Here is a 25,747-nt window from a genome sequence, read left to right as displayed (position 1 = left end):
TCACCCACTTCACACTCCCACACAACCACAACTGATTTGGTAAAGGCAAACAACAGTGAACTTTTTAAGGCAAGCTCACTTGGCTTGTTGAAGGACTAAAGCAGAAAAATACTTTCATTAAAAATACTTCCTAAGTATCTGTTTTGGAAAGCAATCCACGTGGATTTTCTTAACTGCTACGCAGCAGCTTTGTCATTAATCTCTACCTGAAATCCATTGAGTCTGTGCATGCCTCAAGCCCTGGGGAGTTTTCTCTCCATCCTCAAAAGCAATTCAAGAAAGTAAATAAAAAATAGTGTGTACAGAGTCATTGGTGCGCTCACGTGTGTACAGGGTTCAGTAGAGAAGCTTCTCACACTTGCCAGGCTTCTCTGCGCTTTTCCCTGTCTCGTACAAAGCACCATTTCTTTTACTATTTCTTTTTCCAGAACCTCTTCAGAAGGAAGTGCAGAGCATGGCGTTTCTAGAAGTTGTATCAAAACTCCGCAGCCACGAGAACAAAACTGTTGCCCAGCAGGCCTCGCTAACAGAGCAGAGACTTGCTGTAGAAAGCTGAGGAAGGTCGTTTCCAGTGCATCTCATCACAGATTTCACCTTTGTCCTCCGTCCTGCTGCCGCTCCTGCTATGTTTTCCACTGTATCACTTGTGCATGCGTGTAATGTTCCCACACAAATTGATAAACTGCTGTAGGTACCCGTCCAAAAAGGTTTCTACAAATTCATAGGTGGTGTTAACATGAACCTGTCTCCACCCGTAACTGTTCTACTTGTATTCTTGTTGCTTGGGCCACATAGTAGAATGTGCATGTTGTAGTCCTATGATGACGTAGAAGTGGTACTACACAATGACTCTTTCCTCACGCCCCCTAACTGCGTAACAATGTACTACTAAATTAGGGACAATACAAGATGCAGCAAGTCCAGACTAGTGTGCTGACTATAGGATTAAGAAGTAAATCTAGCTCCATTTTTGGTGCTTTGGAGATTCAGGTTGAATGCAATGTACTGCTGCTCATTCACTGGTCTTGCCTATTAATGTCAAACTCGTGGTACCTAGAGGTAACAAATAAAAATTTCAGTGCTCTCACTTTATCCTGTGGTTTGTCATTTTTTGCAGTCACACACAGAGAAGCCGGGACTGCACCACCATGCACTGTTGAGGAGCCCTTGTTGTTCCTGGCTCTGGCCCCAACGCAATCGCTGCCTTTCACTTGAGCAACTACAATGGAAACTATTCCAACCATTGTCACTGTGCGTGCTCACACAGAGTCACTGTGTTGTTTAACAACTGTGTGTTTTAACAGGAATACACTGTACAATCCTTATCCCATAAAGCCATGTGGCTATGAGTGCTCTCAGCCTTGCTTAGGATTGGGGTTTTGTTTATTGCGGCTTTTTTGTAGATGGATTTTTCATGACATGTCTCGCAGCAACTTTTCAACAGAACCCCATCGAGTGAGAAGTGCAGCACACAAGGGGCTTCCTTTTTCTCCTTTCCTAGGTAAAGGACTTGGCAAATTGCCAGTTTAAGCATCTTCTCTCTCTTCTCTCACAGGTGCTCTTTTGTAGGTTTGTAACACACCAGCAAGCAAACCAGCAGACAACTCTGGCAAAAGAGGGAGCAGTTGGGATAGCAGTTTCCAGCAAGCCAGCACATGTTATTTTTGACTATGCAGTACCATTGTCTAGCTTGATCAAGCACACAATGCAGGAAGATCATAAGATCTGTAACATTTTAAAATTCAGCACTCCTGGTGCTGAAGTGCCAGCCTCAGAAGTTTCAGGCTCCTTTTTTATCAGCAGAGGCATCAAACCCAGCGATCCCATGCCATGTGCAAAACGACTTTTAACCTTCCCAAATTCACTTCCCAGCTCTGTGAAACCACTGGCTGTCCCACAAACACTGTGATAGGAAGATGCCAGTTATTCTGGGGAATAGGTACCCAAGCTAGGTATAAGAAACTTGCCTCAAATAGTCACTTTAAACTCTGAGACTATACCAAAACATCATGGGTGCTATGGGAGTATTCACACAGCAGAGATTCCACATCCATTTAATCCAGTGCCAGAAATACACAAAAAAAGGTTCTAGTACTAAACTGTACAACAGCCTTATTAAAAAAAAATTAAAAATTCAAAAGACATTTGCTAGTAATAGTGTAATATAGCAACTGACTGTAGAGCTGCAAACGCACACCAGCACCTTGTGACATCAGGCTCCAAATACCACAGAACCTCTGCACTGCTGAACATAACCAGCATGTTTACAATCACAGTCCAGTGGGGACCCACATAAGTCCAATTTTGCTCAGGCGTGGAAATAATTTCCATTGATTTAAATAGATCTCAAAAGACATCTGAAAGACCGGTAATCAATGACTTACCTGGTTCTAGAAAGAGACTATTCCTTTTGACATCGGCATAAACTGTAAGAGTTCACACGAGCTGATTGTAACTGACAAAGTTGTGACAGCAACAAAATTCCCATTCACCTGGTTGCCTAACTGGAGCTCAGGCTATGCATAGCCATATCCTTATCACCAAATTTTTATTAGGGATAGCGCGGTCACAGCAAGCACAAAGGCCATCACTGATACCCTACTTCCAGGTGGCTTCCCTGGATGGAATACCAAGTGTCATATTTCTTGATAAAATCTGTGCTAAGCCTATACACAGAAGGAAAGTCTGCAGAAGGGCAAAGGTGGGTGTATGTCGGAGCAGGAGGAGGTAATTGAAGAGACTGTATCTGTCCACACAAATGATGTGTAGAGGTGTGCTGCAGCCTGCAGGTCATTTCTGTGTAGCTGGTACATCATTTACGCTCTGAGCCTCTTCTAATAAGAGAAACAAGATCCAAGGACATTACTATCCATGTATATTTCACTACTCACTTGACTGAAGTCAATTGAATTAAAATTGCTAATAGTTCCTGATTAAAAGTTTAGTAGATAGATTACATCTAAGCAAAGCTTGACATCTGCTGCTCAGACGATTTTTATGACAGTGATGCCAGGCTTTGGGCCTTCTCATTTGTCTACTGCCACAACAAACCAAGCTAAAACTATCATTGCTGCCACATCACATAGGGCAGGCAGTACCTCCCTGGTGCGTTACATTTGTCTGCGTCTGTGCAACTTTTGCAAAACCTAGCATCACACCAGTCAGGAGGATAAAAAGCGCATGTATGTTTTTACAATTCACGGTGTGGAAATACAAGAAGTTTCACTTTGGGTTAGGCACAAACTCCAACAATAAAGGCCTTGAATTTGGAGGACTCAGTCAAATAGAGATCATGAGACCCAGAAAACGTCCTTTGTTTCCAGAGTCCTAGGAACAGTAACTAGCTACAACTCCAAGAAATAGTATGCAAGTCTGTTACGAGTTTGACAGAGTGCAGGTAGCCACTCCTAGCCTCCCCCTCTGCCATGAAAATTGCTTATCCAAGTGTGTCATATCTATTGCATGTTACAAGGGTTTAGGCAATGCCCTCACTTTTGGTTGACTTTTGTTCTTCCCTCTCCCCCCAAGGCCATCTGCATTCTCATTTTGCCAAGTCACTTCTGTACATTCAGACAAATGTATATGCCTGAAATATGCAAAAGGCATTGGACTTCAATTTGGATAGACACACGTGCTTTTAAATCAGTTGCAGTGGTGTTCTGTCCACAAGACTGGAGGTTTGAGATACTGAAGTGGATTAGCTTGCTCTCCAGATGCTGAAATACTAAAAAATTGGGTTTCTTCTGCCTCTGCCTAAACAAGCAAAAGACTTCATTACCCATTTTTATCTGCACAATAAAACAAGCCAGCTCTCACTACTTCTGTGTAAGGAGACACGTTGCACTTAGAAAAGTGAAATTACCACCTCCCTTTACAAAATTTTAATTAATTCATGACAAATCCCATTTGTGCTGCTCCTTGCAAAGCAACAACTTCTGAACACTTCAAGGTCACAAAAATGATTATGGGAGAGCTCCAACAGTTGTACTAGCCAGCAGCCACAGCAGTCTGAGGAACACCAATGACCTGTCAGAAAGAAGCAGAGCATGTTCATTAGCCAGAGACTTCACCAACAGTTGACTGTAGATAAGGGATCTCCTCATGTAGGGATGTGCTCTTCACATATTAGCTTATTATTCATTTAAGGGCAGCCCCTGGTGGCATGATAATGTGTTTTGTGACTTAATAGAACACAATATTCTACTTTGTATATGAAAGACTTGGGGATTTATTTCCCCTGTTTGTTCAGGGAAGGGCAGGCAGGGGGTCTTCTGCAGGAATTTTGCATGGACATTAATAGTACAAAGATATGTTAAGTGCTACATCAACAGTACACATTCACAACATATTTCACGCAATTTTATTTATAAAATTGTAATTATCTAACAAATTGCATATAAAATGATTTACTTCAAGTAAATACAGAATACTGCACAACTATTAAAACTATTGTATTGTCCATCATAAGTGTATTAAAACATTCCTAAAAAATGCCTCTATTAAAAAAAAAAAAACAAAACCAAACAAACAAACAAACCAACCAAAAACCCAAGAACACAAGTAGCATGATCAAGACCACTTTCAATAGCTTAAAATGAAATACCAGGAAGCTGCATTAGCTTCCTAAGTAGACTCCAGTTACATCCACTGAGATCAGCATGTGATACAATACCACAGTCTAATGCTAAAGATGACAAGTAATACATAATGCACCTGATCTATGCTTTTCTCCTAGACTGAAGGTAACCAGTCCGAAATCAGAAAACTAAAGCTCAAGTCAAACTCTACTGGGCATGCAATTCTGTTATAGCAATACTTTCAATCGGTAAGTGTAATTGGCTTTTACAATCAATTTTACAACTGATAAAAAAAAAAAAAAGGAACACAAGAGAATACATTCGTATAAAAAGGAATGAATGATACACATTAGGTAAATATCGACACCTTGCCGTACACCCCAGAATGAACCAGAGAGATTCAGTTGGAACTAATCTGGAATATACGTATCAGAGACAGGTCTGACTCACAAAACCCAAATGCCAATCTCCCCAGAGATCAGGGTAGTTATCAGGCCCACCTCCACTATGTACACAGTGTGAACATGAACACACATATGGATGGAGCTTTTTATTACCACATTTATATTGCTGAAACACAAGAGACACCTAGCAGTGCTGCCTGGTGCACGCTAGCAGTCACAACACTTATTTTTATACTGTGTGTTAAGGGAGACTTTTTTTTTTTTTTTTTAATTCAAGTGGCAAAATTTGGTAGCTAATGGATCCAGCAGGGTAGTTTTATTTTGCTTGCTTTCAACAGTTTCATGACCAATTGCAAAACCTTAAAAAGCATTAGAGAGAAAACCAAAATGGGAGGGAGGAACTGGAACCTTCAGCAGTGCGTTGACACCTGTTGAGATGTCATCTCCTTCCTAAGTATTTGCAGAGCTGCCACTTCAATGCACCCAAAAGGCACAAGCAGCAAGAAGGGAAACGGAATCAAAAATTCACACGAGAGCTTCTCTGGTAACCAACTTTGTTACTCAGAATCAATTTCACCAAGGGCATCTCTAAAGTAGTAAAAACACGGATTAATATCCAGGCCAGTTCTTATAGCACCATGTTTAGTCCTGCCGCAAGTGATGGCAACCTCCCATAACTGGTAGGGGGTGCTGACTCCGACCCTCCTTTCTACAGCCGAATGCTGTTCTAACGCCAAGTAGCAAAGGGAAAAGGCAAGGGCGGTCCTGCTCCTAACGGGGGCCCGAAGGGCTGCCCTGGTTTCAGCTCTGCCGGGTGCCCGCCGGGCAGACACTAGAGGGCAGGCGATTAAAGCACTCCCGCCTCACCGCCGGGGCCCGGGCAGCCCGGGCGAACACGCCGCTCCCAGCAGCAAACGCACGGTGGGCACCTTCCAGACCTATAACAAACACTTTCAGGGTGAAAAGCAGTCATGTGCAAGAATCATTTAATCTGCATGCTACTATTTACATTTCAAACACTATTTACACACCAGAACTACAATTAGCATCTCTCTCACAGGGAAGAGAAGGCGGCTTTCAGGACAGAGTACACTTGAGCAAGCATCTCCACAGCTTCAGACTCTAAGGGCCACAATCAAAAGTATGGATTTTGAGGCAAAGAGATCCTTCTGCTACTGAAACAGACACGCAGAGACGTCAAGCATTTGTCCATTAAGCTATTATCAAAAAAAAAAAAAAAAAAAAGGCTATCAAACAACAGAAAGGCCTGTGAATATGGAGAGTACTTAGAAAGCAGAGGAGCAAGGACTGTGATGCCCTTTGGCAGGACTCAGTGAGGAATCCGGGAAGGGCTTTAAAGCCAGGGCTACTGCTGAAGCTACCAGACTTCTCATTAGCAACACCACCACCCCATACGAGTGGCCCAGCAAACATTCCACAAGGCCATAAGCCTGAAAAAAATTTCTTAACTACTGCATGTTAAAGATAATTACACCTCTGAACTCACATCTACCCTACCACCACACCAGGAAGGCTAGAAATCACCAAGAAGTCAATACCACCTACCATATCTTATTGCTTTAGAAAATGAGCCCGTGTAGCAGTTGTGCTCTAATTGCAGCTCACCTGAAGTTTTCACAAAGTTTTCTGGAAGAAAGCTTGCGTGCATTTTGGCAGGCTCTGGCAACAGTAGATTGATTTCTAAGGCCTCCCACAAGCTTTCCAAACTGGACACCTAAGTTGCTGAGTAGCTGCTGATGGGGCATTTCTAGGACATCTCACCCAATCTGTACACAAAAAATGTGGGATTTAAGTGTGCAATATAGACAACTAATTCTGAACATTCAGTCTGTATCCATCAAACAACTGCAAAAATGAGGAAAATAAAAGCATCTTTTGGAGGAAGGATCAGCATCTGCAGCAATAAAGATAAGCTCTAGAAAAATAATTTATTTAGTGGTTTTTATAAGAACAGTCAGTCATTCTGAGACTCAGCAGAAGTGTTGCACAGTTGTGTGTACATGTGCAAGTAGTGAGAACAAGATTTGCTCACCTCAGAGCATTTACCTTCCTATCAGTCTGACACTGCCAACAGCATGTCCAGCAGACTGGAACTCAGAGAACAGCATGACAAGACAGAAGGCCAATACAGTACAACTGCAGAAATTCAAGTAGCAGAATGAAGTTGTCTTCAGAAGCCCACAGCAGCAGCATTCAAGATCAGTGGCAACAAGGAAGGTTTCTGTAATGTAAGACTTTTTTTTTTCCTCCAAACCAAAGTACTGGGTCACAATCAAGGCTCTTGGGTGGAAGGGTTACTTCCTCAACCACACTTCCCTGATTTCTCCCTGCACCATTTTGTCTCAGTGCAGCAACACTGGTGCTGATGATCTGTCTGTACTGCAGCTATCAGGCAAAACGGTGTGTCCCTTTGGGGGGAAACAAACACCAGTAACTCCTCAAGATGAGGAGTGGCTAAGAAAAACATAACACTGTGGTGAGGTGGAACCAACTTTATTAAGGACAGTGAATTATAATTGCTTTCGAAGGCTTTATAAAAAAATTACTCTGAGTCATGGCTGGCCTTTAACAGCAGATACCAAAGGATATGGAGGCTGCCTGATTCAGAGCCAGTCAGTGGGAGTTAACCAGAGAGGATGAGGTAATGCTCAAAGACAGGAGGACAACAGGACTGTCTGAGGCATCTGTGGAGCACCAGTGTGCCTACCACCAGTCTTCAGAGGAGAAAACACCATGGCCGACTGAAGCACAGAAAAGGAAATGTGCAAGGGTACATATACTCTATGTTTTAAGAATCACAGGACCAGAAAGGACCTTAGTAAGTCATCAGACCAGCCTTCTATCCATCCCCCAGAACAGGGAAGCTTTGAAAGCAATGCATTCATCTCTTCTACTCTACATACTTCATTTTAGGAAAGTCATCTCAGAAAGATGCTAAGCTCTTACAAAAGAGGTGATTCACACCCTTTGCCACTGCCTGACCAAAGCAGGAGCCAAGACCTCAGAGCTTTCAAGACTGGTTCTGCAGATACTGAGAAGGGTCATACAATACAACAAGCTAAATTTACACAAAGTGCAATAAAACTACCCAGGTTTGTAAATTCGCTATTATTAGTGAAGAAGAACGAATCAAAAACTCTAAGCTGGATGGAGTCTGATCTAATTCTTCTTCCACTATTTGTGCTTTATTCCAAATTCTACTCTCTTTTGTCCAATTCAAAAGAGTCTGTCTTGGCTGATCCTAATACACTCTTCTATTTAAAAACTTTTATTCCATTACTTCAAGACAGCTTTTTGTTGCTCTAAATGCAACAAAGGGAAACACATCTCCATAGCAAGGATTTGTTCACTGGAGGTAAGCATTTATTCTGGCAAAAGCTGTTCTCTCCAACTTCCAAGGGAATGGGATATGATCTTTCCATTATCACATGCATTTACCAATAAATAAGTTTGGATTAGACTGTATTAAAACATATGCACAGATTGAAAGCACTGGAGTGTCACAGATTCTTACTCCACAGCTCATGCAAGTAAAAAAAAATTAAAGAAAAAAGAAAAAAGGAAGACCAAAGCTTCAGCTAGGAACAGATCAAGGAATTATCTTAAAAGAAGTTTTGCACAAGTATATCAAAGCACTAATATTAGTGAGATCCCTAAATACATTAGGTTACACTAAATTCCAGAGAAACAAAAGATTTAGCCATATCAGATACATGTTTTGATTTTTAAGTTAATATATAATTCATTCTTTGAATAATATTATTCACTTGGACCCAACATCCACACTGCTTTCATACATTTATACAGTTATATCCCATCCTTGCCTTAAGAGACTGATGTCCTAAGGTATGGCAGCAATCAAAGGCTCTATAACCCTTCTTTGTCAGATATAAAACTCCTTTCCCTTCATACAAGGGTGGAGAAGGAAGAAAGATGTTGATAAAATTAGGCAATTCTCCCTGTGAGCTTGCCGATTCCAACCTCAAAGTACTACAGAGAAATGGTTGGAAGCTTGTGTAAAAAAAAATTTCCCTTGTTTTAAAAACAATTTATTTTACTGTACAATAGATGCATAGAAAGTTGTTTCCTGCTTGATGGGTTTAGGCCTGTAGCTATGTTTAGCTGTGAAAACAAGAAGATTGTTCCTTTACAGAGTGGTGAGGAGAGAGACCATCTCAGGAATATTTGGCAGCTATCAAAGAGCTCATGATACGAAGAATTAACAGCATATCCACAGACTACAATGATGCAACTCTGTCCCACTGAATACACCAATTTAAAAAAAAGTGTCCACTTGTTACTCAGGATCAAGAATACAGTAGAGAGTCACGGCTCAACAGCTTTCATACTGGTGGTTTAAAAAAAAAAAAAAAAAATTGTCAGTGAGCAGCAGATTTTAGATAGCCCACTCTTCTCTACCCAACCCCAAAGAAACATGAGTTCTCTGCAGTATCAGGAACTTAGACTTGAGACTACTTGGGAGAGAAGGCTTCCCTGTCACCCATGTCCATACAGCTTGGTGTCGGAGCGACACACTGGAGGTTTCAGAGGGTTTCAGTTGTCCAGTGTCTTGTTGTGGTTACTTCAGCAGTTTTACCAGCTGGCTCTGACAGCCTCAATGTCACTAACCAAATTCTGGGCTAAGCATATCCCAAATATCTGGAAGAGACAACAGTTTAGTCATACGGAGCATTGGACAACTCTTTTCACACAGGCAGACTCTTTAGGTTATACAAATCTTTGATAGGAAAACACACAACAGAAAGAAATTAAATTGACGGTAAGTAGGGAAGAAAGAAGAAAAACTCCTGTAACCCCAGTATTTTTATAGTGCCACTGGGTTCTGGGAAATTGAACAGTTCCTGACTTGCTTCACAAAAGCAACTATAAAGGCTTTTTGCCGCTCATTTAAGCACCATCAGAAAGAGTAGGTCTATACAGGAGTAAAAATCTCTACCTAATCTTTATCTAACACAGTGTTAGTTTTGACCTACAGTTGAAAAGAAAGAAAATGCATCCCTACAGATAAAAATTAAATACTCCTTAACACACAGAAAGCATCATGCATTCAGCTCCCCTCACTAAAGCCTACAGATATTGTATTTCGAAGCACAACCACCACTATATGTCCAGTTCTCATATAGAGTTCCCCCTCATATATTCTCTTTATCTGCTGCTGTTCTGTGTAAGTCATTACACGGAACATGATGTTTACCTGCAGTAATGCTATCCCAATGAATATACCGGCAACTATGGTAAGATTGTCTTGCAACCATTTCTCAAATTGAGGGACACAGCCTTTAGTGTAGATAACAATCTGCTGATCAACTTCCTGCCAAGGAAAGAGGGAAGAAAACAGAGATAATTACATTCAAGTATCCCATCAGTAGAATAACCTGCTCTTGCAAGAGGGATTCAAATCTTTAAGATACCACATTAAAAAAAAAAAAAAAAAAAAATACTGGTTTTTGCCTTGCATCGTAGCCACACTGAGTATTAATGACATCTTCCTAGGAGAGAGACAGAAGAGAGGCAATCAGTGAAGTGCCTCCCAAACACCCTCTCCCAGCTCCCCAGAGTTGGTCCTGCATATAAATAAGACAATCACCCTAACTTTGGTTAACATACTGCTTTAAAACCTCCTTCCTCTTCCATTCAGTGCTAGTAATTGTTTGCAACAAACAAAAGCACATGGTCAAAAAATATTTTCAGCTCTCAGGGCAGCAAGCTGGGAAAAACAGGCATCCACCTGGATGAACTCCATGTTCCAGATGCAAGCATTCAGATGTCAAAGGAAAGAGATTAGGGAACATTTATTTTAAGTGAAAGAACCTTCTGCTGAAAAGGTTTTGTCTATACTGAAAAATATGCCAAGACTACTGTTAACATTTTCAGTGTTCAGTCTGTGCAGCGTGAAGAGGTGAGAAGGGGCAGTTCTGTTGCTGAAGCTGCAAGTTCTTATCCAGGATGTCTGTAGAAGTAGATGCAGTATCTAGCTTCTTTCCAAAAACTACAGACGAAAAAGAAGAGATGGGGTAATGTGTTCTTACTGCTTATTCTTTCTTACAGGAGCTTAATACCAATGGGAAAGGAGGGTTTTTTTCCTGCTGCTTCTGCTTTAGTACTCCCAAAGCACAGATAATAAAATAGACTATGGCAGACTTTTCCTAGTGAGTATGTGCTACCCATTGGAAGCTAAAGCTGCGTTTACTCTGTACACAGAGTCATTTCAGGGCAATAAAATGAAGCAACTACTTTTGGTGTCAGCCACTATGGCAGTAAAATATTAAGTTACTGGCTCATATAATAACAGTGAGCAGAAGGAGAATCTACTCAAGGAGGCCAATCAGCCAATCTTAGCTAGGTGTACTGAACACCACAATTTAATCAAATTGTGGGAAGTGAGAAAGGCAGCCAGCAGAGAAACAGATTTGAAAAAGCAGCCATACAGAAAAAGATATCTCTTCCTATCAGCAGCTGAAGCTCCTCTGAGTGTTTCCTCACTTTGCAGGAAGTACATCAACAGGTGACATCCTGTCAGTCGCCCAAGTTGGATTCCCTCAATAACCTTTAAGATTTGAACAATTTTTATCTTTTAATAAGACGAATGTTTCTGTTATAGGATCCAAAATATAACAGTGCCATGAACTTCAAGCCTGTAAAAGTAGATAAGATACCAACAGAGGAATTTTAAGCTGTTTTCTTTGTACTGAATGCCTACTTGCTTTACCATCAGTGTCTTCTGTCATTAGGCTTGAAATTTGATAACAGAAAAAAAAAAAAAAAGCCTGTGAAGAATGAAATGGAAATAAATGAACTTTTTCAAGTCTTGTCTGTACAGAGATTTTGAACATTTCAGCCTGCTAAACTACAGCAAAGGGAACAACAGGAGTCCAAATTCATTTTAAAGGAGACTTAATGTTGGCCTACCTTAAACCTGCCACTTCCGGATTCAAGCAAAACTAAAAGTTAAACTAAAAGTCAGTCAAGTTCAATAAAGCATCCTTGCATTAGTCCAAACTGCATCCTACTTTCTAAAGGGTCAAATTTGCTTTCCCACAGAATAAACCTGTGTATCACTGCAACTGAACCAGTCGCAGCTTGGTTACAATAATATCCATTATATGCATGAATTAGAATATTTTTAGGAATATTATTTTTTTTAAGTCTCTATTTTAGCAACAGTTAAGCACGTTGCTTCCCTACAATGAATGAGACTAATCTTTAAATTTCTGGTTGTTTCATCACCCCCTAAAAAACTGCATAACCATATACACACTCACAGAGATAACTTTAGCATGGATTATGTATTTAGAGGATTACCTTGTACTGCTGTCACTGGTTGGGTTTTATAACAACTATATTTTTAAAACTGGGTTGTGATGACCTCTCTGGGTGGGTGGGCAGATATGCAAACAGTAGGGGGAATCCTAAGCATAAATGTAATGCTTGAGCCTAACCTACATTTTGTTTTAATATTTCATTAAAACAGTCTCAGGGGTGTTTGTGAGTAAGATTCAAACTACTGCGAAGACATGTTCACTGCAGAGGAACCAAATGCAGCTTGCACAAGTGTCAGTGACTTCTCAGGAGAGGGGGAGAGCAGTAGTGACTGGATGCTGGGAGAACTGACTGTGTTGCATTAGCAAGGCAGGAAGCCCCTGAGGTTGGCAAGTTGGCAACTTGCCTAACTGTAGTCAGTCTACAGACTTAGGTGTTCAAGGGACCGTAAGTCACTCCACCTGAAGAAAATGCCACAGCTGAACTACTAGATAATACAGGCACTCACAGGCTGCTTTTTTGAAGCTATATGAATGTCAGGTGTATGCAGTGTTAGCCACACAAGTTTCCACGCACACACCCATCCCTATTTCAAGCCTGTCACTGTCAGTGAACTGCTTCCCTATGCTCTACCCTTCATTCCTGATCACAGCCGTACTAGTAACGCATAGCTCCAACATATTCTACTTGATGATCCAGAACTATTTAAAAAGACATGAAAATTTACCAAAAAGCTGTTGCCTCAAACAATTTCCAACCTTTCAAGTCTGATCTCAGGTGACTATAGGACAAGTGGCAATTTTAAAGGGGAAAAAAAAAGAGCATGTAAAGATGTCCATACCCAATTCAAGAACATATGTCAGTTCTTCAGGGCATAGATTGTCATTCATTACCTAGCACAAAATGGGTCACACTGTCTGCTGCCTTTGGACACAGAATTAAGTTATTAATACCTGCTTTACAGTGTCCAATATTAGAGTTGCTGTTCTTTAAGGCAGCAAATGAGATATCTTGAGGATACTCAACTGAAAGCTTATATCTTTTCACTCATTAATGGTTTCTGCTTTCTATACTTGCTAAAATTAGTATGTATGTTCAACAAAGCCCATGGTTCTCATTCTAATGAAAAGCAGCAAACAGCATAGAATAAAGACCAGTTAGCTCAGGATTTTTGCCGACTGCAGAAAAGTTAGTAGCTAAGCTGAGCTTCAAGCACCAAAAAAATACAAATTGGTGAGAAGATAATGATCATGCATGACTTCCAGAAAAAACACCCACTATCTTATAGAGTGATTTAAAATTGGAACAGCAGACCCATCCTACCCTCCTGACTGTCACTTACGGCGGGGTCTTTAGTGCAGCAAGAGAATGGCACACCACAGCGCTCTCGACTTGCGTTGGAATCTGTGCAATTGAAGTAAATATTAAGGTTCCAGTCATCAGCTCCAAAAGCCCCACAGCACTGCCACTAGAACAAAGAAAGGAGAGTTTCTTGACTTTCAGCATCAGTAACATGCATCATCACTGACAGTTTCCCTAAAGCTTTCAAAATAAAACCTGAAATTACCTATGGTTTCACTGAAGCTGGCTAGTTTTGCTTTTTTTAAAAAAGGCCATACCAAACCTGTCAGTTGTTCTAAAATTATCATGTGATTAAAGTTATGTTCACACCATGCAACACTGTTCTCTGAAGAGAAACCCATGGAGTGAGCTGATAAGCCTACACAATGCCAGAGTTCCACAGGCCTACAAGCTCAGTCCCCAGGGGTAATACAGCCAAAAGTATGATATTCTGCCCAGTCTAATGTGCCCTGAGTTCTCAACAAAACTAATCAGCTGTGAAGGCTACACTGGTATAGCTACTTATTTTGCCAGTTTGGGGGAATCTTTGCCTGGCAGTACTTCAGACAGTATGAACACATTGTTTCCTGAGCACCACACATTGCACAAATAACATCTTTACTGAAGACAGGCAGAATGCTTCAAAAAGTAAGTATGTCAAATATCAGGCTTAAGTCTCTGGCAAAACATGCTGAACACATAAAAAATGAGTTAAAACTTGCTTAGCATACAAAGAATGGACTGAAGATCAGTGGAGCACTGATGGTTTACAGCATTTAAGGAGCTACACCAATGAACCCACCTATGTCAACTTAAAAAAAACACCCAAACAAACAAAACAAAACACATTTTTAAAAGCATTAGAATAGCAATTCTCTTTCTATATGCAGCACGGTTCCCTCTGCAATACTTGAACATGTTGTCTTCAAGCATTATCTCTACTAGCTGAAAAAGTAGCTTGCTCTCCAGACTCATGCTGTCCCTGACTTCACTGATAAAATTGCTAATCCAGTTAAGAAAGCAAGTACTGTGTAGTGCCTGCAAAATTGGACTGTAGCCTTTTGGTTGCACACAAATGGACCACTGCTTTCAGACTGTGGTGACCTCTGATCTCCTCCCATCTGGACAAGATTCAAACCAACACAAGGATCTACATTCCATTACCTACTCGCTTGTCATTTTTAACCCGAAGGAATATAGAAGCAAATCAAACATTGAATGAAATTATTTAATTGAAGAATGTACAAAAATTAGTAAACATCATTTCAACCAACATTTAACCATGTTAGCTAAAAAGGGCCAAATTCAAAGAAGAGTTCATCAACACAAGTCAGAATTGAGTATTGGAGCAAGAAGGTACCGGCAAAATAAAGTATGTGCAAAAGCCAGTGTAAGCCTCCTTTACAGACACTGATAAATTACAGAGCTTAACCTGCACAAGTGTGTGCATCTCTGGCTTCACTCCACTCTCAAGCGCAGATGTAGCATCATTTAGAGATTTCCTGAGAACTTTACGAGTTGCCCACTTCATTAGGCTAAGTGCATTACATCTACTTAAAAAGAAATAACATTGTAGTTTGACTTGGACCAGCTAAACATCTCTGCCACTCTGCAGTGAGGTGTAGCGCCTCTAACACTGCTAAAACTACACCAGCATTCATTTCAGAACCAAATTAAGCTTAGAAAAGGATATTTTTTTTAAAACAGATGTGATACTTCCTACAATAAAATATTCTGAACACCCCTCCTCTCAAGAACCCTAAAATATCTTCATACTCATATGGAATATGCTCAAAAACCTGAACACAAGACACTGTTAACTTGTATATCTGGCACACTATCTCTAAGTCTTCAATAATAAGTCACCCCAACTCTCCAATCTTGTTTTGCTCAGCCATACATCAACAGATAAGCCACTTTTCACAGGTACTGTTTGTTTGCAGAAGAAAAATATACATATATATATATTCAAAAGTATTTTATGCTAGAATATTTCCATTGTTCCTTGAAGAAATCAATCAGATGGGAAGCAAAATTAGAGAAGGTATTTCTTTAAAGTAAGATTTACAAAAAAATAAACATAGTCCAACTTACATATTCCTGTGTGAAGTCTATAAGGTTTTGCAAGTCAATATCATCTCGGTATGCTCTGATGTTGTTGTTTATAAAGAAATACAGCTGGTCCTTTATCCAGTCTTTGAAAACGAATGCTAGAACACCAGCAGTGAGCTCCAAGAAGAAAATAATTCCAAGAAACACAGAAAACTATGAAGAAAAAAAAAAAAAAGCTTAATTTGCTTTATGACCAAAAACTTAATTTTCAAGGCTCACAATCATGTCCAGTGTTAGGGCTTTATCGATTTCAGTACAAGTTCAAACTGTTCCAGCACACAGAAGATTTTAAATTAAACATACCCCATTTTTAATTAGGGCTGTAGTACAGAAATCTTAATTCTCTTCTAACAAATAATAAAAATGCCAACAAATTCAAATTTCGGACATTTCACTGGGATTTTCAAAGAGGTCCAAGAGAATTCACTCTAAATTTCAACAGAGATGGCCACTCACCATCTGTAGCACCCTCTGAAAACTCATCTTAAATTTCTATGTGGGCACTTGCATTTTCAAAGGCATAAACAACCAATAGTGCCAGTGAAATGCTTTTGAAGTGACTTCTTCTGTAGACACCCTCATTGGTAAAGCTTTGCCTAAACAGACAAAGCAAAAATTGGTAACAGAGGAAATTAATTAATGACTAAGTCAGAGCAGAATGTCTATGGAATGACTCATATCCACATTAAAACCAAATGAGGCTGCTATGATTAATGCAAATGCAATGGATGCCAAAGGCATTACTAATGATCTGCCACTTTCTCTAAGCATCTCCACTGAGTCTACACTGTTTTAAAACACACAGAGGTCCTCATATACTGGAAGTCCATCCCTTTTGTAACTGCGCCTTTGAGTTGCATTTTAATATGCTCTCTGTGTTTGTTCAGATGCATTTTTAATTTCTCCTGCAGCTGCTCTATAGGAAGCTATTTCTGGTACAGCAGATGGGTTCATTTTAGGCAAGTTAAGAGAAGCAAGGAAGAGGAGAAAAAAAGTGTTACAATAGCTCCCCCGCCTCTTTTTTTTAAAAAAAAAAAAAAAAAAGCAGCAAGACAAGAACTATCTAGCTTTTTAAGCAAGCTAGAACTATCCCAAGCTGCTTTATAAATGCCTCAAAAACTGTATATATCAATGATTATGAAGGCACAACTACTACCCAGGCTGTGTCCACCTCTGGAGGTTGGAGTGGTGGAGGGAAGAATATTGAATTTTTATAATAAATCTTAGATTAATTTAAAATGGAACATGATACTGTTATCCTCATGTTCAAAGCTCACAAGAGGAAGGATTTCAAAAAACAGAACCAGGCTACTTAGCTAAAGGAGTTTTGAATACTGAGGTATGTTTATACATTAGCAGCCTCTTCCCCAACTAACAGTCCAGCCCAGAGTTAAGGCGACAACTTCTATTTTCTTTACCCATCCTGGCCACATTTCTTCTCCCTTCCTCCCTCTCAGGCCCCAGCACTGACAGTAAGCAATGAAGCCTTTTCAAATTATCTGAACAGCACAGAACTGAGGATATCAGCAAGCAACCCCTCGTAACAGTCCTATCTCCTCTGTACTGTGAGGGGCACTTGCACAGCAGAAATCCCACAGGTGATATTCAGTGGTGCATCTACATTCCTTATATTTCATAGGCAGCTTGTTAAGTTCAGTATGTAAACGCTTAGCAGAAATTTCTCTCTTTTCCCGATAGGAAGGCAAAATGCTAGGCTATATTCATATGAAAGGCAGTAGTTCCATGTTAACATTGTTACCTTCGATATAGTTTCAAAACTTAAAAAAAAAAAAAAAAAAAAAAAAAAAAACCCACAAACCAACAAAACCAAACAGTAAGCACCAGAGACTGAAGAGCTGTAAAGTATTAACAGTTAAGAAAAAAAAAAAAAAGTATTCACAGAACAGTACTCTCACATTAGATAACATGTTCTGCTCCCCAAAAGACATTTTAAAATCCTTACACAGTTAAGCAGAAACAAAGATGACTTATGCTATGTAACTGATAACTGCCACAGTTACAAAGGCTACTTACAAATTTCAGAAGAAAGGTATTTTCTCGCAAAGCTCCAATGCATCCCGCAAATCCCAAAATGAACATAACTCCTCCTACCACTAGGAAGAGCCAAACTGGATCAAAGCCTCCCAGGTCAGTGATGGAAGAGATATTGGACAGCACTCCCTGGGAAAGAAACAATGCCAAGGGATAACATGCTTTCAGTTGTACAAATTTTGCTTGCATTTTTCTTTTTTAAAAGGTAGAAGACAGCAGCAAATAAGCGTTCTGCAGTACAGCAAGAAAACCCAAGAAAACCTGCACATTCAAAGAGAGGTAAAAAGGGCGATTACGTATAATATTTCTCAATCAACATGTGGAATGAACAACAAAATGTGCTTCTGGAGTCCTCTGCAAGAAACGCACAGGGTATTTTGCTGCTTCTGTTGCTATGAGAATTCATCTGCCAGAAAGTCAGAATATATATTTGAACAAAACTCTATCTTACTACCCATGCTGAGACACATTTTGGGTATCATATACATTGTTGGTTTAAGCACACAGTTACACATGTTATGATAGAAAAAGCAGTCAATAGCAAGAACACCACCTTGAATCTAGCATTTATGCTCAAATATTCACAATTGACGGAAACGGGAACTGAGCTTCTAGGTTGCAGCATCTTGCAACAATGAATTTTACACCGAATTTTGACAAACTAGATACCCAGGCAGTTCAACTTCAGGCATCTACAGTGCCAAAAACTCATTATATCAATAAAGTACAGCTACTGACTAACCAGGGAGCAGGAAAAATTTGAAAATAATGTTAAGTGTCTTAGTAGGACATAAGGCAGCTTAAGGACTTGCCTTGGGAGATGGCTTGTACATAGGTTAGACCTATCATATGGTAAACCACATATGCTGCGTTTTAGACGTGACAGTCAGCACAATCTGCTTGTTATGCCACTGCCCCTTTAGAAGCAGATCTTGTGTTGTGATGCCAGTAATCCTGAGGAACTATTTTATTTCTGAACACAATTTAACCAGAGTGTGGCTGATGTTGAACAGATGGGTCGTATCAAGAAACAAGTACAAAGTCTTTTTTATTCCAGTTGAGTTTGCACAGGAACAGTTACAGTTTCCTAAAGCCTTTTGGCAGCAAAAAAGCTGAAGTATCATTATTTCTTCATTTACCTCCCCAGTGCTGTAGGTCAATGCAAAACACACTGCTATAGCAGACATTTCTCCATGTGTTTCCTCAAAGAAGCCTGAACCCAAGCTAAGTGCTTTGGACATCTGCTTTCCCTACTACCTCCTGAATGAAAAGCAACAATTTACACCTTTACCTCTACAGCTCCTTATTTGCAGAATAATTAAGTTCTTCATCCTTTTCCACCTTCATATCCTCTTTGCTGCTTTGAAATAGTCCCAAACCAGCAATAATTTTGAAGACCGTTATCATAACTTATCAATTTCCAAAAGTTGTTAGTAACATTGTTGACAGATTACTGTTCACAACTGTGGCCTTAGACTTGTGTTGGGGTTTTTTTTAGTATACTCAGTTTGGATCAGTATGAACAGTAGAACAGTCAAGTAATCAATATTTCTAATACAGTACTCCACATAGTTTGCAACCGCTTCCACCGCTTCCCAAGCAAAACTGACATTGTGCAAGTAGTAAATGAACACAGTACTCCAAGCTTTTTAATTCTGCAGACAATGACAGACCGGATCAAACATACATGTGAATTTCTCCAATGCATAGAGCAAGGCCTTGCAAGAGGCCAACAAGCTAAAAGCAAAAGAAAAACCTGACTACAACCCAATCCTAACGTATGAACAATAAACCAAAAGCATGAATGATGTTCTCAAACCAGATTTCTCTCCCTCCTACTACAGAAGGCTATTGCATGACGGAAGGGAATGAAAAAAATTTTTTTTAAAAAAAATCACATTCATCACTTTCCTCCTGCATTACATATGAGTGTTATTGTTATTCATTAAAACAATAGTAGATGTAAGGTATGACATAACACAACACTACCAGGAGCCAGTGTTGCTGTCAAAGCAGACCAGTTGGCACATCCCTTTTTCTAACTAACTGGTGACGAGATGGTACAAACCAGGCTGAAATGAACTCTCATCCATCAATAACACTTAAATCAACTTGTGCAAAAGTTTTCCACTACTTTTGCTTCATTACATTTGTCACAGAAAAGAAATCAAAGACATAACTTTCTGGCTAAGAATGACAAGCAAAATAAGCAGTATAATCCAATAACACACAAACCTTTGAAAAAGTCATGGCCTTGGCCATACACAAGTCAGGAAACATGAGCTCTGCCCCAAGGGAAAGAGACTGCTAAAATGACTTTTTCAAAAGTTTTAAAGTCCTTTCTATGTTTTCCCTCTGTGCCTATATAGTTACCATAAGACGAGAAGAAATTCTGCCTTAACGCAAACACTACTACTCATTTCTTTTAACATTAACTGATTTTTGAATTAATGGAGTAGTGTAGTAGAGAGAAAACAGTCACTGGAGAAAGGAGGTTGCCTTTGTATTGTAATTATTTTACAATTCAAAAAAAAAAAAAAATCCAAGAAGGATGAAGTCATTTAAGTCTTTTCTCATAAAACATTTTTTCTTAAAAAAAACCAAACCAAACAAAAAAATCCCACAGCAAATTACTATGTTTAATCAAGTTCTTTCCATATCTAAGTAATAAAATTAAAATGAAAGGAGAAATCCAAGTGAAATTCAGCTCATATTTGTGGACAGTGCTCTTATAGAAGCTAGTCATGATAAAAAGAAGTGTTAGTGAGAAGAAATATACCGCTTTGCATTTCGTCACAATCCCATTAAAGTCAATGACAATAAAATTTAGTGAAGTATATTGCCTTTCTGATTGTGTCCTTTTCCACCTTACTTGATTTTCCAGCACTACCAGGCTCTTCACACCCTGGCATGTCATATGTTGGCTGGCAAAAGTCACTTTTCTAACCTCTGGTCTCCTCCAGGCTCCAACTCCTCAGGGTAGATATGATCTGACATTTACTGAAATAGAACTACTCAAACTTTATCTGCCATTATTTACTGTTCTTAGAAGGCACCTTTATGCACATCTTTTGCTAGTCCACATATGGCAATCATAAGCCTAGCTTGGAGAAACACCAAATAATACATCCTGACAGCACAAAGTACATACTGCATAACTCTTGTTTGTACTCCATGTCCTCTCTGCTTATGAATCCCAAGTTATCAGTATTCTGGAGAGACATCTCAGGATATACAATCTTCAGAGAGGCTTTGGCAATAAAACAATAGCTAGCAGCAGGAATAACAAACACAGAAAATGCTCTCTGGTTACAGCTAGAGATGCACAGAGGTAATCTGATAGAAGATTGCTGCTTATTGCTGAAATACAGTTTTCCAGTCTTGGGGTTTTTTGGACACTTACAACTAAGCTATCTCAAGAGGCAGTGGTACAATACTTTAAAGAAAAGTATATTTTGATTCAAGCAGCAGGGCAATGACTGGGGAATATTATCTCACTTTACACTTTTAAGAAGAAATAAACGTACAGTCCTATAGGCACATGCTTTTCCTATCCTCTGCAAATTTCTATAATGTCACAATATTCAGTATTTTTTTGGCTGTAATGGCTACTTCTGAGGAAAGTTTCAAAGAGATGTACAAATGCCTGGTAGCGACCAATTGTGTCTTCATACCATCTTTAGCCAAAAGCAAAAGAGAACGTTTCCAAAGGTGCTTGAGTAAAGGTGCAGGAATCTCATATTCTAACACAGTGACACCACAAATACATGGTGACTGTTGATGGATCTCCTGAAAACAAACTACCTGTAAATCCTTTTAAAAAGGACTTTAAATGTCAGGCTTTATACAAATGCAAAGTATTTTTCTCAACAACACTACTACAGCAGGCCACTCCACCAATCTTTACTGTTAAATAGCTACAAGTACTACTGATTCTTTAGCATCTGAAAGGAGGAAATCAAATTTTTTTCTAAACCCACCTTCTCATTTTGGAAGTAAGGTTATTTTTCCAGGGTACATGCACAATCACTTCCTTAGTGATTTGTGTATGTGTGTAATCTTTATTTGGCAGTAAACACTTTGTTTGTGCAAAGCTACATACTCTAATCCTTTTCTTTGCACTATGTTGACAATCCAGGGCTCTGCTGTAGTCCCACAAGGACAGCCAGTAGGACATGTTCCCTGGCTGATCTCCAGCTCATCTGCTTGCTCTGTTCCCCCACCCTCAACTGCCTGCTGTACATTGGAGTGCCTGTATTATTATTTAACTTTTAAACCACCACAAGTTAAAATTTGTTTGAGGTAGTCAAGTAACAAAAGAATCATCCATAACTGAACTAAAATCAATTATAGTGAAGTTATGAAAAAAGTTCCTTTATTTGTGAAATGTACTTTACTTCAACCACTAGGATACAATGATGTAGGCATAGAACTGGAAGACTGACCTCAGATTTCTACCCCAGCCCAAATTCAGGAGGGCAATTCAGCTGAAATAGTAGGACCTGCTCTTTCCCCCAATAAAAGAGGTGGGGAATCGGTGCTAGTGGTACCTTCTGCCACACCAAAGAACATGAGACAACCAAGCCAGGCCCACCAGAAGCTCCTGCAGAACTGAAGTATTCTCCTTATGGTATGTAAGCACAAACGGAAGAACAGTCAGAGAGATGCCTGAATCCAGTGACAGATCCTCTGTTGTCATACCATTTTCTTCCTCATGGCCAGTCCTTCACCCTACAAGCTGGATATCATGCACAGCTCAAAGGAGAACAAGGCAAAAGGAAAAATATTGGTGTTGAAGACAGTAATTCAAGAAGGTCCCTCCTGATATTATAGCTGCACAGTTGTTTGCCTTTATCCCATCAATAATGAATAAGGAAGCTACTGTCACTTAGAAAAGCAGTAGGTGTGCACCCTTCACCCCTTCTCCATCTTGTACTCTTTAAGATCATCATAATAATTTGTACTACTTTCCAGAGACAGATCTCCAACTCTAGCTCTCACCTTTGGTGCTCATCTATATTAGCATTTCAGGTCAGATTCAGGGGTCCATTTTAAAAAAAGGGATCACACACCAACTATGCTTCATTTTACACCAGGGAACAGTCTCAGGACATGCAGACCAGATTACTTAAAAATGAAGATGTGCCCCTGGAACATAATTCGTGCTCCAACCGCTAGCATGCATTCAGTCCATCGGATCACACTAGAACTAGGCTGAAGAAAACTCAAACCTTTCAAGACTATGGTCCTGGTTCCTAATGAAGGCAAACAGAAAGGAGTTGCAAATGTATTAACAAACTAGCAAAATTTCCAGACCATCTGTGGTTGTGGTTAGAGAATCCACTGCCACATTCAGGACTCAGAAATGTTCCCAGAAGTTTGCTAGATTATTGCTTCTTTCTGAAAACAGCTGACTTCACAGGCACAGTAGCATACTGCAGGGTAATAGAGAATGGCTCCAAGTGAAAACACTCTAGGCAGCAGCAATTTTGAAAAAACTGACCACGTAATGAAAATTCAAGGCATCTTGAGTCAGAGAAGTTAGGACAATCATCATCCTAGGGAACAAAGACGTGATACACTAGGAAAGCGTATGGAATTTGGCCCACGTGAGTGCATGTAAAAGAACAGGACTCAACATAGCAGTCCCCATGACAAACATCTTAAAGGGTCATCAAAAGCAGCAGCTAAAATCAGTAGGATAGAAGAAATTAGCTCTTTTTTTTTTAACCATTTCCTCCAAGTTGGGAAAAAAAATCACCCTTCTCTGCCGAATCCCACTACCGGGAGGCACAAAAAGTACAGAGAGTCAGAAAAAGATTCAGCAATACAAGATCTTCTCAAACATTTCTTCTTTGGAAACAAGAGGATTAGCCTTTCCACAAGCTCATCTGCAGGACTTAATCACTGGCAAACCGGAACACATGCGGGTGATGGGAAATAAAAGTATTTCCAAATGCATGATTTTAGAATGGAAAAATGTCTCTCTACTTTGTTAGTCATAAAACCCATGCAGTTTCTCCATGCTGTGCATCTGAATGAGCATGGGGAACAGAACAATAGTCATTGAAACATGCCAAATGAATTCCACTCCAGAATTTTGTCTCTGTAAGCAAGAAACTAGGTGGGGGATGTTTACAAATCTTATTTCCTTGATTTTTGTTGGTTTTGCATTTCCCACAGCAAACAGCAATAGCAGCAGAACTGTATTTTTCAAGTGTCTTGTGAAGGAGAACTAGTCTAGCTTTCTTGTCATGACAAAGTAGAGTTCAATAGGTGAATAACTGGTATAAATACATGCAAGATACAGATTTTTATATTTTTCAGGAGTAATGGTTACAAGGTGTTGGAACACTAGCAAAATAATTTAAGAACCTGTTTATATAGTGCATCTTTACATATTGAAATTTAAATTAAATGTAATAGCAAATATTAGTATCCCGCTCTCCCTTCCCCAGTCCTATAAAATTCATGCAGAGTCCTGGCTTAGAAGCTAAAACCCCTCAGCCCATGAGGACCCACAACACATGTGCAGAGTTTCCTTGTCAGCAACCGATTTTAAAAGAACTGTGTGCTAGACATGTATACACAACAGTTGTGGAGTGACTAGTGTATCACTTCCCTTACTGGGACTGTAAAAGTAGTGAGAATTTTTCCATGAAAATTGAGTTTCCATTTCAGGGCAAGGAGAGGCAGACTTGGTCTGACAAATTGTGACTGTTTCTATGCAGGGAGTTTAGCCTGTCCCAGAATACCAAAGCAGGCCTAAATCTAGATTTACAGCTCCTGCTTACTATGCTGGCACACAGAAATATCATACTGGTAGCCCAAACTGCATATGACTTCTGAGCTGAAGTGTCTTCTAGTTATGCAGATTTAACAGGAAAAGCCTAGAATCCAAACTTATCGCACATATTCAACTTCTTCCAGTTCTCTCTCTTCATTTCGGTCAACCTTATAAATGAACTAAGTCTAATCTACAAATTTTGCAAAGATCTGCAGATTTCTTTTTTCCCCACTTGAGTATCTCTACCTTTGCTACCTTTTACTTAAAGTATACCACTTAAAGTATACAGTACTTTCCTTCTGAAAACTACCTCTCCATGGACAGTCTTATAAGGTCTCAGAAGACAGAATTTATCACTTGGTTTCACTGCTCTTGATTACAAATCTCCTTCAGGTAGTTAGAGAACCAGGAAGCTTATTTTCCCAAGTACCTACTAGCATCATACCATGAACACTCCCAATGAGCCTTAAGACTACATTGTCTAATATATGCAACCAAGGAGGAAAATAGACATTTTGTAAAAGTCTGGTTTATTTTTTAAAAAGTCAACAGAAGAAATTACTTGAAGTGTTTAAAAAAGACAGTGAAATATAAACATTTTTCCCCTGCTGCTGAGCAAATGTAGTGTAAATTGGTTGGTCATAGTACAGACTCTGTAAGTTAACAATGTTCATGTCACTGTTGGGGAGGGGAGGGTACGGGGTGGAAATCAGCTGCTGTGGATGAACTTTTTTTATGGTACAGGCCCAAGTCTCGTGCATGAAAACACTGTGAGATTGTGAGCTATATAGTGCATCCATGTATAGATAGCTTTATTCAGCCTCAGACTTTATTGCCCCCACCCCCCAAGCTCTCTTTCAGGTTCATGACTCAGAATGTTAATTGCCCAGTTTTTGTTTAGGGCTGGCTGAGTGGCTGTCAAGCCAATTCTGTTGCCTATTTGACAAATGAGCTCTTTTGCCTCCCTGCAAAGGCTGTAAGGAAGGTCAGGAGACTGTATAGGGTGGTTTTTATCTTCTCTACAACAAAGTTTAAAGGGGAGAATTCAAGCCAACTTAGCAGAAAAAGGGAAACTAGCCACCCAACTCACAAATCTACCCCAAACTGTTTTTAGCCAGAAGCACATAGGACTCCTGTAAAACGTGGACTTTTTTTTTTTTTTTTTTTAAAAA

General features: G+C 39.6%; 2 protein-coding genes across 7 annotated transcripts in view; one reads left to right on the top strand and one right to left on the bottom strand.

Annotated features, from left to right (window-relative positions):
• Positions 1-1,092, top strand: part of RAP1GDS1 (Rap1 GTPase-GDP dissociation stimulator 1) — a 94,268-nt gene extending 93,176 nt beyond the window's left edge. For all 6 annotated transcript variants that reach the window (XM_026847440.1, XM_026847441.1, XM_026847442.1 and 3 more), the window contains one exon: positions 429-1,092. In XM_026847440.1, the coding sequence (XP_026703241.1) occupies positions 429-556 (128 nt within the window). In that variant the 3' untranslated portion in view covers positions 557-1,092. The remainder of the gene's footprint in view (positions 1-428) is intronic.
• A 4,858-nt stretch (positions 1,093-5,950) lies between these two features.
• The window catches only part of TSPAN5 (tetraspanin 5), an 85,773-nt gene continuing 65,976 nt past the window's right edge, over positions 5,951-25,747 (bottom strand). Inside the window, exons 3-8 of the mRNA XM_026847685.1 lie at positions 17,771-17,917; positions 15,719-15,889; positions 13,626-13,751; positions 10,465-10,512; positions 10,218-10,334; positions 5,951-9,661 (exon numbers count right to left, since the gene is read on the bottom strand). Coding sequence (XP_026703486.1) covers positions 9,596-9,661; positions 10,218-10,334; positions 10,465-10,512; positions 13,626-13,751; positions 15,719-15,889; positions 17,771-17,917 — 675 coding nt within the window. The 3' untranslated portion in view covers positions 5,951-9,595. The remainder of the gene's footprint in view (positions 9,662-10,217; positions 10,335-10,464; positions 10,513-13,625; positions 13,752-15,718; positions 15,890-17,770; positions 17,918-25,747) is intronic.

This window comes from Athene cunicularia (genome assembly GCF_003259725.1).
Source record: "Athene cunicularia isolate RWA chromosome 4 unlocalized genomic scaffold, athCun1 chr4_part2, whole genome shotgun sequence".
Taxonomy (NCBI): Eukaryota; Metazoa; Chordata; class Aves; order Strigiformes; family Strigidae; genus Athene; species Athene cunicularia.
The sequence above is the reverse complement of the archived record's forward strand: the minus strand, read 5'-3'. Positions and strand labels throughout refer to the sequence as shown.